Raw genomic sequence first — 16,817 nt, forward strand, 5'->3', positions numbered from 1 at the left:
AAAATTCTAATTTTTATGCCCTTTAGGGGTTTTGTCTTATTTGTGTCTGTGTATGTGGGCTTACAAAAGTCGTGCATGCTCATTGTAAAATATTCCAACACTGCAGACATATATGATGCAGAGAGTGAGAATCTTCCGTAATTAGGAAACAGCCTCTGACCCCAAACTGGAGAAGGCCACTGCTCATCCTTTCCTTCTATGTATAGGACAACATTATACATACTGTATTTTTATGGGTGATGTTAATGTAAAATCGCATGACTCTTGTTCTGGATCTCAACTTTTTTCTATGCATAATTAAGTGTATTTAAAATGATTTAAAATAAATTATGAGTCATACCTCAGCCTTTCTTATCCAGTGAAATGAAATGTGATGTGTCAAAATTGAGTTAAATCCATAATCTCTGTGGATGTGCTTTTGACTTGCACATAAGGAAAAGCAGGCAGCCAAAAGTAAGGCAGCTTCACACACCATATTAACATTCAACAACGAGAAGGTCAGAGCAGGGAGTTGATGTCAATATGTTCATCCTGGACTGCAATAAAGCTGTCCCGGCAACCACAGTCCCAGCTGCCACTTCCCTCCTTTGGGTGAGAAATGCACCATTCAGACCCTCAACTCCTTTGCTATGAAAAGACCATGCTTTAACAAAGGTTTAATTGTTTTTCAATAGGATCAATATAATCCAGATTTCAGGTTTCAAAGACAAACAAAATTTCCACATCAGACAGGACTTTAACTGACAAGAAGACTAAGAGATGACAGCTGAGATTTCTAATTCTTCCACATGAAAATTGCCAAATAATTGTACGACAAGTGTTATCATTCCAAGAATCATAAAGTGTGTGCAGCTCCCCATTTTGTTTTCCAATATTTTCCTGGGGTTGCTTTTTGTGGGGATATCACTAGCAGTTTTCAATGTTGGGAAATGTTTTCCCTCTGTCTTCTTTCCTGCCAAAGAGAGGGTTGGCACAAGCAACAATGAAAAAGATAACACTGCACTGTAACATAATCCTATTATAGTCCATTTTCCATCACGGGAAACTGAGAATGAGCAAAATCCATGTGCACAAACATGCTTCCCCAGGTTAGAAACATTCTTCAGTTTGAAGATTTGGCAGCAAAGAAACAGTAAAGTGGGGGGAAGTCAGGGCTTCCTGGAGGCCTGTATCCCGGAGATGCCCTCCCCATGGTAAATCAGCCTGGAATAAATGTTCATTACTCATATTTCTGCTCCCAACTGGTGACACCAAAGCCAGGTGGTATATGAAGCTTCCTGAAGATAGAGAAGGATTGAAGGGATCAAAAAGAGAAACCCACAATGATCTCAACTACTACAGGGCCTACACACTTTAACCCGGCCAGACCCACAAAGCGTCAATTTTTAAAAAGTCAATTCTCAGAAAATTGGAGAATTGAAAAAATTAAGAACTATTTCACAAGGAGGCAGTTCCTACCTATATTCAGTACAACCCAATTTCAATTTATATTGGTCTTCCATCCATTCCCCGGTGCTTTCACAGAGCGGCTTGCCAGAGACCATTAACACACAGTCCTCACAAATGGAGGAGCAGCAGCATCTGATTCACCAGGAGCCAGACTGGAATTTGCACTCACTCAAATCACTTGGCGGTTGACAGGCTTCCCTGCACTGTGAATCGTGGTCACTTCTCCTCAGAATAGGATCCAGGGAACAACCTGAAGGGATCATGATATAAAGAAAGATCATGCTTTGATGCTGGCTGGGATATGCAAATAAGAATGAGAATAGGGTGCTTTAGTGCTGTCAGAGGATGCTGTGTTTTATTTGGGAGATGAGACAAAATCTTCCTGTGATCAGCCACTCCATGTGACATCCCAACCCACACTCTGGTACTGACATTTTATCTCCCACTGAACAGCCTGGCTGTTGTAACATTTTCAGGATTCTTAATTTATGTCTTGCAGGATCTAAAATCAGATGGCAGGAACTTTAAGAAAGTAACCAGTGTTGACAGGCACCTTTCTACTTCAAGGAGCTAGTACACCTTAGTGCTGCTAAAAGTTGGGGAATGTTCTCTACTTTCTTCTTCCAATATACGTCCAAAAGAGAGTGGGATGGAGACAGGGAGCTGTCCTAAATCATTTAATTTCTCTTTTCAATCTAAACTCTATGAAAGACCTTTCCTTCCACTCAATATTAGCTGGCAGGCTCATTCCTCTTTCTTGCTACAAGCGATTTCAGCATTTTAAAAACAAAGTCAATCAATTGATTTAATTAATTTAAATTAGAGTAAGCAGGAAAAATTAACTAAGATTCTTATATATAGCCAAGAACTATGGAAAAGTAAAATGATTCAAAGGTAAGATCAGCAACTTAACATTTGTGCAAGCTTTATAACTTACTGAACTGTTGATTCTCAGAACACTAGTGAGGGAAGATATTAGTATGATGATTCCTACTTTACAGAAGAGGCAAATGAGGCTCAGAAAATGGAAATGAATAGTTGCAAATCACTCAGCCTTGAAAAAATTGTGACTGGAACTCAAATCGCATGTTCTTTCCATTATATCACAATGTTGCTTTCTAAAAGCAGCAATTTTGGATTGACTGAGCAGATGAATATGCTGAAACCTTTGCTCTTCATAGCATCAGCAGGGCTGAACACCTGGGGCTCTTGGGCGTACACCTACCAAAGTCAAGATGCTGGTGTACACCCTAGGTCTGAGTTACTCAGCCTTCATATTCCTCTTCTCAGAATGGATTTATATCTATTTATCTATAATGTAGTGCTTAAGAGTACAGACTTTCGAGCCAGTTGACCAGCTCTGCCACTAACTAATAGCTGACCTGGGCAAGCTACTTAACTTTTATGGGCCTTACTTTCCTGTGCTGTAAGATGGAGATGAGAATAGCACCTGCCTTATAGGATTGTTGTCAAGATTAAATGAAAAAAAAAAAGATTAAATGAGTTTATTTAAGGAAAATGTTATATAAAGGGTAGTATCACCTATCAGTTTGCCACAGCCTTTCATAAATGCACTATAAATGCATCCATAATATGCTTGTGAAAACCTCTAGTTAGATGATAAAGCTAAGAAAAGCCTTGCTCCATCCCTGGAGGTAGGAAACCAGTATACTCCTTTTATGCAGTACCTTGCACATAGTGGAGGCTTAAAAAACATCTTTAAGTTGAACTGAATTGACTACTACCGGAAGTGAAAGTGGTAGTCCTGGATCTTTCAGGCCCAAGGTCCAAATTTTTCAAGTATTTCTAGTCCACCTCCCTTCCACTCCCCACCTCATTCATCTCAAAGGGCAGACGCCAGGAAAAGGATGAGTAACCAGTTCCCATAAAACTCAGGTAAGAGTAAAAATCAGTTCTGAGAAACTGCAAAATTTACGTCCTGGTGCCTGAAGTTTAGATCACTATGTATTTCTTCTGCTCCGAAGCCCAGGAGGCTATCTTTATATTATTGGGGCGAAACCCCTAATAGCCCTTGATACTAAATAGATCTCAGTAGGTGGCTTCCACATTTTCTTATTTGCTTTCTCCTCCCAGGTTGCAGGAGAAGCCCGGCGGACAGGTCCAGGCTCCTGGACCGACGGAGTAACAGCGTGGTGCTTCACGAGGTGACCGAGGTAGGGGAGGCAAAAAATGACAGTAGGAGCAAGTTAAGCTCGGCGAATCACTAGTTCTCCCCGCCTGATGGGGAGCTCTCATCCCGCGCAGCCCCGCCCGCCTCGCCCCAGCCCCGCCCCTCTCGTCCCAGGCCCGGCCCCGCCCAGAGTCCGCCCCACTCGACCCCGCCGAGTCCCTCAGCCTCTGGCTTCCTTCGCCGGGCGCTTGCGTATTTCTTAAGGTGCCTTAGCATTGCCCGAATCTAAATGGGAGGGAAGAGAGAACCTCGTGTTTTCTACAGACCCCGATACAGCGGCTTTCTGAGCTCTCCTATAGCTGTTTTCGCCTTTCTTTGTCCTTAGTGCCCGGCTTCTCCTTCCCTTATGTGACTTAAGCGAGCATGTTTTAAATTAGGCGCTCTCCGGGCAGCCCGTCTGCTGGCGCAGGGTCCTTGGACTGAGCCTTGGGAGGACAGCCGAGGAGGCAGGGTCCTTCTCCTGAGCGGTCGCGCAGGCAGCGGCCGCTAGAAGCCGGAGACCGGGCGTCATGTATTACAAGTTTAGTGGCTTCACGCAGAAGTTGGCGGGAGCATGGGCTTCCGAGGCCTATAGCCCCCAGGTACGGGTAGCGCCGCGCCGGCTCGGACAAGAGAAGTGGCGGCCCGAGCTTCTGCGCTAGGCAGTCGCGGCGCCGGAGGCGGGCGAGGTTTATGTTTGTGGTTCGATTTAGTTCGCCCTGCACCTCCCGGCGCTTCTACGCACCCATTTGCCGCGGCCATGGAGGCTCCTCATTCCGTAGCTGCTCCCCCGGTGGGGCTGGCCCGGCGCGGAAGTTGGGCCTGGCACTCAGCAGGGGTCAAGGTGACCCCCGGGGTCGTTGCCTGTGGGTCGTGGGGTGGCTCGTGCGATCGGCGGGGCCCAGAATGTGACCCGGTGGAGTCCGAATTTCGCCCCTCTGCTTTGTAAGGAGGTCCGGCTTTCGGTCTCCTCAGTCTCCCATTGTTACCCCTCTGCCGCAGCCCAGACGGCAGCCTCATCCGAGCACGAGATTGGAGAGGTAGGATGACAGCACCGAAGGAATGTCTTAGGGGCGGGAGGGGCTGTATGATCAGAATTAGGAGACTTAACGGTGCGTTGAGATACCCAGATGAACCTGGGCAGTTACCTGCAACGAGCTTACGCTTTCCCAACTTTAGAATGGTTGAAGGATGCGCATTATTTGAGTGGTCTGAAAAGTATTCCGATTTCACTCAGATTTTGCTAATTGGCGTTCCACTCTTGAGCTTGTGGTGTAGAGATGAGGTACTTGAGAGTCCTAGACTCTTAGTATGGGCTCAAGTCCTGGCTTTGCTGCTTTAATTTTATGATCTTGACCAAGTCAACTTATTGTGAGCTCAGTTTCATCTAGGGCAGCTTTAGTACAGATTAAATGAGGTGTGTGTCAGGTGACTAGCACGCCTTCGCAGGTAGTTGGTGCTGGATAAGTGTTAGCTATTCTCCAGAAGCTGAGTTTGAGATACAATCGTATTAATTCCTTCTCATAGAGTAGTGTGGGAAGGGTTGAATGCAGTTGGAAAACCGAACTGGAATAGTAAGGGGCCCAGGTGGAGTGTAAAGGATGCTCCATTATTGTTACCTCCTCCTTTTTCGGTGGGTCACTGCAACTTGCCCAAGGGGGAGGATGTTTAAGAATGATTTCAGTCTGCGATTAGATTGCTGTTAACTAGGATAGAGAGGGCAAGAAGAGCAAGTTTCTGGGGGCTGTGGTGATCGGGAGGAACGGTCCAGGTTTATAAGTTTTGAGCCTGTGATATGTCATGTGTGGTAGCAGCTAGATTTATGAATAAGGAGTTTAATAGATCGGGATGGCTGCAGCCCATAGGTGGTGGTAGAATCTGTGATGGGGAGGATATCAGGAAGAAAGGTGGGCATATGATAAGACCCAGAAACATGGGAGGGTAGAGGAGGAGAACTTATCAGAAGAACAATCCAGGACTAGAAGGGAAACCAGCGTGGTGTCACTGAAACCAAATTTGTAACGGGGTTTAAAGAGGGAATTTCGACAATGATTTCTTTTACAGATTATAGAAAAATAGCCATTTCTATCATATGTGCTTCTACTATAAAGAAAGTGTATTTTCAGTGCATGGGTCTTAAATGTTACAGTTTGATGAGTTTGACAAATGTACACGCTGTGCCACCCACACCTTTATTAATATATAGAGCATCACATTATTCTTGGGAAGTTCCCTCTTACTCTTGCCCTGTCAATCCCTGTCCACCTTGCTATACTGATTTTTATCAATATAAATAGATAGTTTTGCATATTTTTGAATTTCATATAAGTGGAACCACACAGTACTCTTGTGTAAGGCTTTTTTTCCTCAGTATTTTTGTAGTTCATTCATGTTACATGTATTAATAGTTCCTTTTATTGCTATGTAGGGTTTCATTGTATGAATATACCACAATTGATCTATTCTGTTGGTGGTTGTAGATGTTCTTTTAATAGGTCTTAGCATGATTTAGGTTTTGTTACCTAGTAAGGAAAAAGTGAAGTTTTAGACTAAAACTAACACATATTGAAATTAAACTGGCACTCAACACAGAGATTATCCTGAGATGCATTTGGTACAACTAGGACCTTCAGATTTCTAGCACCTTTTAAATTGTGTTTCTCTTGAGAATTTGAACTTCTTAGTACTTAAGGATTTCTTAGGTTATGTTGAAAGAAGTGATGTTGTGTAGGCTTTATATGAATTACAGATCTCAGAGTGGTCTTGATAGGCATCCACAAAACCAGGTATTCTGACTTTGGTAATTAGAAGTACTTCAGATTTTCCTTTCTTTGGAACGTTAGCACACTGTAAAATGTAGATATTTGTGACTTTCAGTGTTATGTACAGTCAGTAACCTAATGTGCATTGAATAACCTGATATGGAAAAGCTGGTTCTCTAATGATAGTATAGGTGGAGGTTTATAAATCAACTTGATGGAAAGTAATTGTGGGGAGGGCATTTTCCAGTAGTTGATGGAAAAGTGTTTTCTTTACTTTTCTGTGTCCCGTGTCAAAAATAAATTGAGGCCAATAAGCACATGAAAAGATGCTCAACATCATTAGGCATTAGGGAAATACAAATCAAAACCGCAGTGAGATACCGCTTCACACCTGCTAAAATAAAAAAGACAACAGGTATTGGTGAGAATGTGGAGAACCTGGAACCCTACTTACATTGCTGGTGGGAATGTAAAATGCTGCAGCCACTTTGGAAATGGTTTGGCAGTTTCTTAGAAAGTGAAACATATTTTTACCATATGACCCAGCAATTCCTCTCCTTGTTAAGATGACAGACTGATATTTTAGCTGGGTAAGGGGAAATGTGAGAGTGAGGGAGGGGAGGGGGGCTGCCAGGGAATTGTTGAGTAGGTACCTTTGGCTGTGGTAGATAGTGGTAGATCATGAAGGGCTTAGGATGGTAGGACCTAATTTTGTGAGAAATGAGTAGGAATTGGCAAAGCAACTTGATGCACAGAGTTGTGGTAGAGTCTTGTCCAGAACAAGGACAGTCGTGTCTTGAAACAAGGGCATGCTTCTTACCTTTAGTTTCCTGGAAGGTTTGTGATGGAGGAGCAGTATGCTGTGCTTTTTAGTTTTTTTTAAGGTATGCTTTTTGGTGAGGAAGATTGGACCTGAGCTAACATCTGTTGCCAGTGTTTCTCTTTTTTTTTTCCCCTCCCCATAGCCCCAGTACATAGTTGTATATCCTAATTGCAAGTCATTCTAGTTTGTGGGATGCTGCCACAGCGTGGCTTGATGAGCACTGAGTAGGTCTGCACCCAGTATCCAGACTGGCGAACCCCGGGCTGCCAAAGCAGAATGCATGCACTTAACCACTCAGCCACGGGGCCGGCCCCCTAGAGCTATGCTTGCAAAAGATAATCTGACTGGAAGAGACCAGTGCCAAGGATGCCTGTTATACTAATAAGGTAGTTCAGGGTCTTCTGCGTAGGAATGGAGAAAGTGTCAGAGGTCTGGGAGATAAGGACTTAATGCCTGATGAGGGGGATCTTGAAGATGAGGAAGGAGGGCACCGAGATGACTGGGTAATGGGGGATGGTGGTGCTTTCCACAGAAACGGGGAACTCCTGACTAGGCTTGTGAGAAACTGGATGAATTTTGGATGTGCAGAGTGTGAGGTGTCAGGGAAGCACAGAGGTGGTGATACTTAGCAGGCAGTTAGAAATGAAGAACTTGAGTCACTGAGGATTGAAGCTTGTTTGTAGTCCAAAATCAGAGTGAAAGAGTTCATAGATTTCTATCGAAGATTAAAAAGCTTTTGGATAATTCTGTTATTTCTCCATCCTCCTTCCTCCTCTGACACCTAAAAGGAAAACTTTGGGCCAGTCAACTTTGAGGGGAAAAAATCATCTTTACTTTTCTCTTTAAAAATTTGGAGCAACTAAGAGAGACTAGGAAGAACTCAACTACTAAGTGTGGTTGTGGTTGAATGGCTCTTAATCAATCGTAGGGGTAGAGATTGTGTAAACAGCTAGGAGGTTCAATATAAAAAGCAAAACTTGTGATTTCTACTTGGTCTGCAGTCCAGTTATTTTAAGAACAGCTTTCACTTGTCTTTTTGTTGCTTTGGGAGGTATGGGAGGCTCTGCCATCAAGTCCTGATTTACGTGACTTTGGTTCTGAAATATGCAAGTCTGCATTTGTGGTGAACCTGTTGACTTCCTGAGCTTATTTATACATTCAACAGGTATTTTCTGGATGTGCTCTCTATGCCAGTGGCTTTTCTAAGTCTTGGGAAATAAGAGCAGTGAACAAAACATGCCAAAATCCTGCCCTCTTGGGGCTTCCATTGCAGTAGGGGGAGAGACAGTAAATGAAGTAGATTATAGTATGTTTGATAGTGATAAGTGCTGTGGAGAAAAATAAAGCAGGAAAGGGGGATAGATTGTTAGCAATGTAAGGAAGAGGACATGCAGTTTTAAAAAGGGTAGGGGCCGGCCCGCTTGCGCAGCAGTTAAGTTCCCACGTTCTGCTTCTCAGCGGCCTGGGGTTCACCGGTTCGGATCCTGGGTGCGGACATGGCACCGCTTGGCACACCATGCTGTGGTAGGCATCCCACGTATAAAGTAGAGGAAGATGGGCACGATGTTAGCTCAGGGCCAGGCTTCCTCAGCAAAAAAAAGAGGAGGACTGGTAGTAGTTAGCTCAGAGCTAATCTTCCTCAAAAAAAAAAAAAAGGGTAGTAAGGGTGAGTCTTACTGAGAAGGTGACATGTGCGAAGACCTTAAGGAAGTGAGGGTGCCAGTCAGGTGGATACCTGGAGAAGAGCATTCTAGGCAGAGGGAACGTGCCCTGGTGCTTGGGAGTTTTAAGGGGCTAGTCCATTGGGCTGGGGCAGAGAAAGGAGATGATGTAAGGGGGGCAGGATTTGAGGGGTGCATCTTGTAGCGCCCTGGAAGCCATTGTAAGAATTTTGGGTTGTGCTCAGTGAGATAGAAGGCCTTTGGGAGGGTTTGAGCTGAGTCGTGACATCCTCTGTTTTAACACTGTCACTGGTTGCTGCATTAAGAGTGGACTGCAGGGCAGCAAGGGTGGAAGCAGGCTGACCAGTTAGGAGGCTGTTGTAAAAATCCAGGGGTCTCTACCAGAGTGCGGATTGGTGAAGATGAGTGAGAAGTGGTCAGATTGTGAATATATTTTGAAGATAGAGTCAAAAGGATTTGCAAATTTGTGAGTGAGAGGTATTAAATATAATTCCAAGGTTTTTGACCTGAATACCTGGAATGATGGCGTTGTCATTTATTGAGATGGGGAGAGACATATTTGAGGCTCATAATTCTTCTAGGTTGGGGCAACTGCAGCCCTGAAGGAGGCATAGGTGAAGGGATTTGCTCTAGATCCTTTCCTGTAAATACAGTTTCCTGGTCAAGTCCACTGTTGAGAACCCTGGTGCTAGTCCTGTCTAGCTACCTTGAAACATTGGAACTATGGACTGCTCTTAAATTGTTAGGAGGTTTAATGATGGGTAGGTGAAGTGCCTTACCACCGTATCCATTCCTTTTACCTGTGGGGCCAGGACAGCTGAATTATTGTAATAAAAACAAGTGGGTTTGAATCTCATCTTCCTTAGGGAATTTCTACACTTTGTTTTAATCATCTGTAAGATGGACTCATATCTCATTCACAGGGTTAATGTGAAGAGTAAATTTAGTTATGAAGATTGTGTAGGAATCGGAAAAAAATGCTTATTATAAATGAAAAAAGCAGAATGTAGAATTTTTACACTATGACTATAAAGATATTAAAATATACCTGTGGAAAAAGATTGGAAGAAAATATATAATTCATAACAATTGATGAGACAAGATAATGGGATTATAGGTAACTTAAAAATTTTATATTGTAAACTTTTACAATATTATAACAGAAATGTGGAATTATTTAAAACTGTTAAAATGGTTGATACTCCTGTTTTCAGATGATATTGTTCAAAAACTTTGCTGTAGTTTTGAATCACTTGCTGGGTGAACATGCACAAAGTAATTATGTGTAATCCTGTCTAAAAATGCTCTCACGTTAGTCCTGTCAAAACATGAATTTAATTTCAAACCATTTTTGGAGATGCTTGGTAGGAAGGGTTTTTTAATTTTTCGATTCAAGGGGAAATGATCATTAGCAGAAAATACAGAGAGCTCACAGAATGATTAAGGGAGTGTCTAAAATTCTCCAATTCAAAGAGAGATCCATTTTAACTTTGTTATCTAGTGGTTAGGGCCCCTCTTCCCATCTCTGACTCCTGAGTCTCTGGGTGTGTTTTATATCAAATGTAGGCTAATAGCTTACTGACCAAACTTTCTCTTTACGTGGGTGGTTGTTTTTAAGCAGTAGTTGAGAGGCGGTGGTGGGTGCAGGAGTGGAATACTTAAAAGCCAGGGCTCTGCACTTCAGAGAGGCTGGAGTTTCGAGATGTGGCTCTGTCTTTTTGCTCTATGATCTCAGGCTAGTTTCCTTCTCTGATCCAGTTTCTCCTCTGTAAAAAGGGAATAGTAACATCTCCCAAGGGTTGCTGTCAGGATTAAATGTGATGGTGCTTGTGAAATGCTTAACATGGTGCTGGACGCATCACAAGGGCTCAGTTGATATTAGCTGCTGTTATTCTGTAACACTAATATCCATAATGGCAGAGATTTTATCTGTCTTATTCATTATGTATTTCCACTGTAGAGTAAGTGCTCAATAAAATATGTCTAATGAGTGAATGCAGTACAGAAAAAAGGCCATGATTCATTCCCATTTACTGGACTAGGTCAGAAGAAATAGAAGCCAAGTTTACTTTAATACTTTTTTGTTGCCTTTTTGATACTAATGCCTTGCCTGCTGGGAGTAACATTGAGGTTTTCAATGTGTGTCTTTAGAATAGGTCTTGTTATAGGTAAATTTATATTTCTTTGAAGAGATCAAGAACCAGGGGTCTGATGACTATGTTAATTTAGGCAAAGGATTTCCGTTTCCATCTGTAAAATAGAAAAGGCTGGACTTGAACTCTGCTTTCTAACTTTAAAATTTTATTCTTCTTAGGTAGAATTTGATATAAAAGGATGTGATTTTATTGGTTTGTAATTCTCAGCTCCTTATTTTAATCTGCGGGTTATTTTGGAGAACCGTCTATATGTCTGCCACTGTAGGTTTACTCCTTCAGATAGAAAACCAGAGTTCCTTTACCTTCCTTTTTTTAGAAAAATAGCATTATTGAGATATAATTCCAAACCATACATTCACTCATTTAAAGTGTACGCTTCAGTGACTGGCCTGGTGGCATAGTGGTTGAGTTTGCAAGCTCAGCTTTGGTGGCCTGGGGTTTGTGGTTTTGGATCCTGGGCATAGACCTACACCGTGTGTCAGCCATGCTGTGGTGGCAATTCACATACAAAAAATACAGGAAGACTGGCACAGATGTTAGCTCAGGGACAATCTTTCTCAAGCAAAAAGAGGAAGGTTGGCAACAAATGTTAGCTCAGGGCCAATCTTCCTCACCAAAAAATAATAATCTTAATAAAATAAAATGATCACTTCACTGGTTTTTAGTGTATTCACAGATAATGTGCAACCATCACTACATTAATTTTAAAGCGTTTTCATCTCCTCAAGAAGAAACTCATGTCTCACAGCTATCACTCTCTGTTCTGCACCCCCCAGCCCTAAGCAACCACTAATCTACTCTCTGTCTCTGTAGATTTCCCTATTCTGGACTTTCATATGAATGCGATCATATATGTGGTCTTTCGTGACTGACTTGTTTTACTCACCATAATGTTTCAGGGTTCATCCATGTTGTAGCTTGTATTAGTGCTTCATTTTTCTCCCCTGGCAGGTTCTTTTTAAGCCTATGTGTTTGTCTTTCTTTTATCCATGTGGCTGAGGGAGCTGCAGATAGTAAACCTATGTTAACCCCCATGTCTCATTCAGTTTGTTTGTATTGAGTGCCTGCTGTGTGCTAGACACTGCTATAGGCACATATTTATTACTTCATGCTGTCCTTTCAGCAGTAGGTGCTTTGTGTGTAATACGTGTGTACTCTCACATCACAGATGAGAACACTGAAGTTTCCTTTTTATTTATACTCTGTATGTTCATTCACTTACAGGCTTGTTAATGCTGGAAAGTTCAGTTGCTCTACCATAATTTTTTTGTTTTTTGTTTTCTGGTCCTGAAAGACAGGCCTCTTACCATTACAGGCTCTTCCGCATTGAGATATTTCTTAACTCTGTGTTTGGAAAGTTTCTGAAGTTCACTCTGGGGTTAGAGATTCCATGTTAGGACATCATCTCACCCAGAGGAGAAGAGGGACAGCCAGGTCTCTTTTGAAATCTAACCAATAGTTCATACAGATTATAAATGTTTTACTCGTTTGATAAGAAGGTAGACACAATAGGTATTTCTGGAAGCTCAGATTAGGCCTTTGTTGTTTGCTCCTTTCGCCCTCTCCTCCTCTCCCTCGTCTTCATGGTGGGGAGTTCTTCTTGATGGAGTTTGCTCTGGGAAGGTGGACGAGGGAGTTTTGTTGAAGGTTTAAGAACTAAGCCTTAAACTGAAAGGCCTTGTAATGCAGAGTCGGAGAGACTTTCCTTCCCTCTTGTCTGGTTGAATGACTGCTTCCACTATTCCAGACAGCCTGCTCCTTGAAAGCTTTGTTCAGATGCGCAGACATACTTTCAACTTTACATTTTCCTTTTTTCCTCCAGGGATTAAAGCCTCTAGTTTCCACAGAAGCACCGCCTATCATATTTGCCACACCAACTAAACTGACTTCTGATTCTACTGCATATGATTATGCTGGGAGAAACAAAGTTCCAGAGCTGCAGAGGTTGTTCCAGGTGAGAGAAGACAGTCTAGAACAGAGAAGCTTGTGAAATAAGTAGGCTTAAAAAAAACCTTATGAAACTGAGTCTTAATCTAGTTTACTACTCACTTTCCCTTTTTCCTTACATAGAATTCTCTTGATTTTAGTTTGAGCCACAAACTAGTAGAACTTTATGTAAGTAGAAACTGATAAAAGGAGAGGGGGTGATGAGTTTCCTCATCAGCATTTAAGGATATGCAGGTTTTCAGATTGCATATATAGTTATTGATCATCCATTGGATGGAGGAAGCAATAGCATGTGTAATGAATAATAACACTGAGTAATCCAGTATGTGTTTGGCTTCATAACGCATGCAGTGACTTTTGGCAACAAGTTTTCTTGTAATTGTTTTTTGCTTGCTTGATATTAAAATTCACTGAGCTGTTGCTAGAAGTGTAGGAGGCTCTCTCGGGTTTGCTGATCAACCGAGAGAAGCCAGAATTGGATTTTAAAATAGTATTAACATTAATCTGCATACAGATAATTGAGAGGTTGGTGACCTGACTACATACATCTCAGGCACCAGGGGAGTTGGCAGCGCCTGTTATGCTGTTGCTGGAAGGTAGCATTCCCCTCCTGAAAAATTTGTCCAGAGTCAGGAGCAGCTTGGGAACTTTTGATCAGTTTAATCCCTTTTATCTGATAAGTAAGACTTGAACGGGCATTTGGGATCTTGAGTTGTGGTGGGCAGGGATTTTGGAGACTGGGCGAAATAATGGATTAAACGTTTTATATAGGCTCATTATTAAACGGAGATTTAACAGCCTAATGAAAAGAAGGCAGTTGAATACAAAATGGACTTGAACCTATTAATTGACCTAGTATGCTCAGACTTCATCCGCTAATGCTCACAAGTCAAACTAGATGTAGAACTGTGTGTGGAGCCTTTCTCGTGCCTATAATTCTTTGTTTAGCTGCTGATTACCTTTGCCTTTCAAAAACATTCACCAGTGCTGCTTTCCTAGTTAAGCAATATATGATAAATTCCTTAGAAATTTGCAATTTGTTGCATGCATGTTCCTGAGGCTGCATGTTGAATGACTTTGGACTTAGACACTTTAGCTACATTTATAAGAAAATACACCAATATTTCAGTTAGCATGCTAATGGATTAGGGCTTTTCCCACTGCAGTGTGTTGATGGATTAGTTATATAAAGTAGAGACATTTGTTCTTGATTAGCCTAAATTGTAAAATCTTTTTCTTATCAACCATGTCCTTGATAATTCTTGCTTTCAAGAAATCCGATGGTGTGCCCATCCACCTGAAACGAGGCCTGCCTGACCAAATGCTTTACCGGACCACCATGGCGCTGACGCTGGGAGGGACCATCTACTGCCTGATCGCCCTCTACATGGCTTCACAGCCCAGAAACAAATGAGTTGGGCTGCAGAGGACTGGTTTGCTTTTTGGCATAAACCCTTTGAATTTTCATTTTTCATTGTTTCTGTAAAATTTTTCTTTTTTACTTGAATGGTCTACTTAACATTTTGCAGGAAAAATAGGAAGATATTAAGACGGTATTTTGGTTTGTTTATGAAATGCTCATGGCCTGTCAGAGCTCATTCGACAGTTAAAACTGTTGTTTAAAGCAGTGCTGCTGCTCTCCGAGCTTGGGCTCCTGATTCCCCGGGAGGTTCTGCATGAAGGTTGCACGCAGGCTCGTGAACAGCAGTCTGTGCTTAGGGTCTTGGGGACTTAGAGTGGGGTTTTGAGCATGGGGTGCTGAAGCCTTTCCAGGTTTGGATGTGAGCGGGGAAGGAAGACCGAAGTGAGGCCAAGCACATAAACTGAGGGATTTGAGTTAGTGGTCACCTTGGGGATTTTTCCATCTTGCAGTAAAATGTTAACAGAAATTATCTGCAGCCTGTCTCTATTCATCAGGCAGTTTGTTTCTAAGGGTTATTTGCCTCATCTCAGATCTTTAGTGACGTTTTGTGTGTAATTGTTGTGTATTTATTCCACCATGGGAACAGAGAACACCTGTTTAGTGTTGCACTTTAGACTGATGTCTGTTTTATTAATGCAGCTGTGACACAAATTCCCCTTTACCTTTTAAAAATGTTATGGCTTTAAATTATGATTTATTTTGATTGTGGAATAAATACATGGATTAAAAAATCTCAAGTTTGAAGTCCTTTTAAATGACCTTTCAGAATAATTTCAGAACACCAGAGGCGTCTTAAATCGAACTTCTTTCCTTTTACTTAGGCACCAGATAATCTTTACAAGACGGTTCCTCAAAGTCAGGTAATAGGAGGCTAATGGCATAGTGATGATTACCATATGGTTTCTTATAAGAAACCTGCTTGTTCCTTAGTGAAATATGCCTGTAACACACATTCATTTAGACGTAATTTCCTGTGCTGTCACAATTGGTAGACTTCACATACCCTATATTAATGCTGAAAAATGGTGGAATTTTATTATATATAAAGTAGTGGTCTGTCTTGACATAGCAAAGAACAGTGATGTCTTACTGAGGATAAAGTATGGTGTTTGAAAACATTCACTATCATTCTCACAGGCTAGGAAGCCCTTATTTGTCTGTACAAGTCTAAACTTTATTCTTGTCTAGTATTTCTTCTTAGTTTTGTTTTGTTTTTTAAAGATTGGCACCTGAGCTAACAACTGTTGCCAATCTATTTTTTTTTCTTTCTGCTTTTTCTCCCCAAATCCCCCCAGTACATAGTTGTGTATTTTAGTTGTGGGTCCTTCTAGTTGTGGCATGTGGGATGCCGCCTCAGAGTAGCCTGACGAGCGGTGCCATGACAGCGCCTAGGATCCGAACCAGCAAAATCCTGGGCTGCCGCAGCAGAGCGCATGAACTTAACCACTTGGCCATGGGGCCGGCCCCTCCCTTAGTTTTTATTGTGAAAAATTTCAGACTACGAAAGATTATAAGAGTAGTACAATATACACCTAGATATCCATCACTTAGATCACCAGGTATCAATATATTGCCACCTTTACTGTTTCTTGCTCCCTCACAAACACTGGCACCCACAGTGACTGTTCTGTACACACATTTGGTTTTTGCTGAATCATTTAAGATTAAGCTGTGGAATTATGGTAATTCAGTCATAAATACTTTAGCCAGTATCTCCTAAGAATAGGGACATTTTCCTTTATAACCATAATACAGTTCTCACACTCAATTTAACTTTGATAACAGTACTACTATCTAATAGATAGTCTATACTTCAATTTTCCCAGGTATCCCAATAATATGTCTTTATAGTTGTGTTTTTTTAAAATAACAGCTTTATTGCAATGTAGTTCACATACCATACAATTCATGTATTTAAAGTGTACAATTCACTGGTTTTTACTGTATTCAGAATTGTACAACCATTGCCACAATCAATTTCCAAAAGTTTTTATTACCCTAAGAGGAAATCCTATGCCCGTTAGCAGTCATTTGTCTTCCCCACTCCACCCCCTAGCCCTAGGCAATGCTCATCTATTTTTTGTCTCTGTAGATTTTCCTGGACGTTTCATTTAAATATAATCGTACAATATGTGATCTGTTGTCACTGGCTTGTTGGTAAAATGATTTTGAGGCACACCCATGTTGTAGTATGTATTGGTACTTCATTCCTTTTTATGGCTGAATAATATTTCACTGTATAGATACACCACATTTTGTTCATCATTTGATGTACATTTGGATTATTTCCACTTTTTGGCTATTACGAATAATGCTTCTGTGAACATTGGTGTACAAGTTTTTGTGTGGATGTGTCTTTTCATTTCTCTTGGGTATATTTATCTAGGAGTGGAATTGCTGGGTCA

At 41.7% G+C, this 16,817-nt stretch overlaps 1 protein-coding gene and 1 long non-coding RNA gene across 2 annotated transcripts; one reads left to right on the forward strand and one right to left on the reverse strand.

Moving 5' to 3' along the window:
* Positions 1–642: 642 nt before the first annotated feature.
* On the reverse strand, positions 643–4,489 carry LOC123286541 (uncharacterized). Its single transcript, XR_006529018.2, has 3 exons — positions 4,365–4,489; positions 1,619–1,699; positions 643–1,277 (listed from the first exon to the last, which is right to left on the reverse strand). It is a non-coding gene; the product is annotated as an uncharacterized lncRNA (long non-coding RNA).
* On the forward strand, positions 3,820–16,749 carry COX7A2L (cytochrome c oxidase subunit 7A2 like). Its single transcript, XM_014859183.3, has 3 exons — positions 3,820–4,221; positions 12,865–12,996; positions 14,263–16,749. Exons 1-3 carry the CDS (start codon positions 4,150–4,152, stop codon positions 14,401–14,403), a joined length of 345 nt encoding a protein of 114 aa, XP_014714669.1. The 5' UTR covers positions 3,820–4,149; the 3' UTR covers positions 14,404–16,749.
* The last annotated feature ends 68 nt before the right edge of the window (positions 16,750–16,817 follow it).

Source organism: Equus asinus, chromosome 6 (genome assembly GCF_041296235.1).
Source record: "Equus asinus isolate D_3611 breed Donkey chromosome 6, EquAss-T2T_v2, whole genome shotgun sequence".
NCBI classification, from domain to species: domain Eukaryota; kingdom Metazoa; phylum Chordata; class Mammalia; order Perissodactyla; family Equidae; genus Equus; species Equus asinus.

Coding starts and splice junctions, on each gene's coding strand:
- COX7A2L (XM_014859183.3), top strand. CDS start 4,150: ATGTATTACAAGTTTAGTGGCTTCACGCAGAAGTTGGCGGGAGCATGG. Junction 4,222..12,864: donor CCGAGGCCTATAGCCCCCAG/GTACGGGTAGCG, acceptor TTTTTCCTCCAG/GGATTAAAGCCTCTAGTTTC. Junction 12,997..14,262: donor AGCTGCAGAGGTTGTTCCAG/GTGAGAGAAGAC, acceptor CTTGCTTTCAAG/AAATCCGATGGTGTGCCCAT.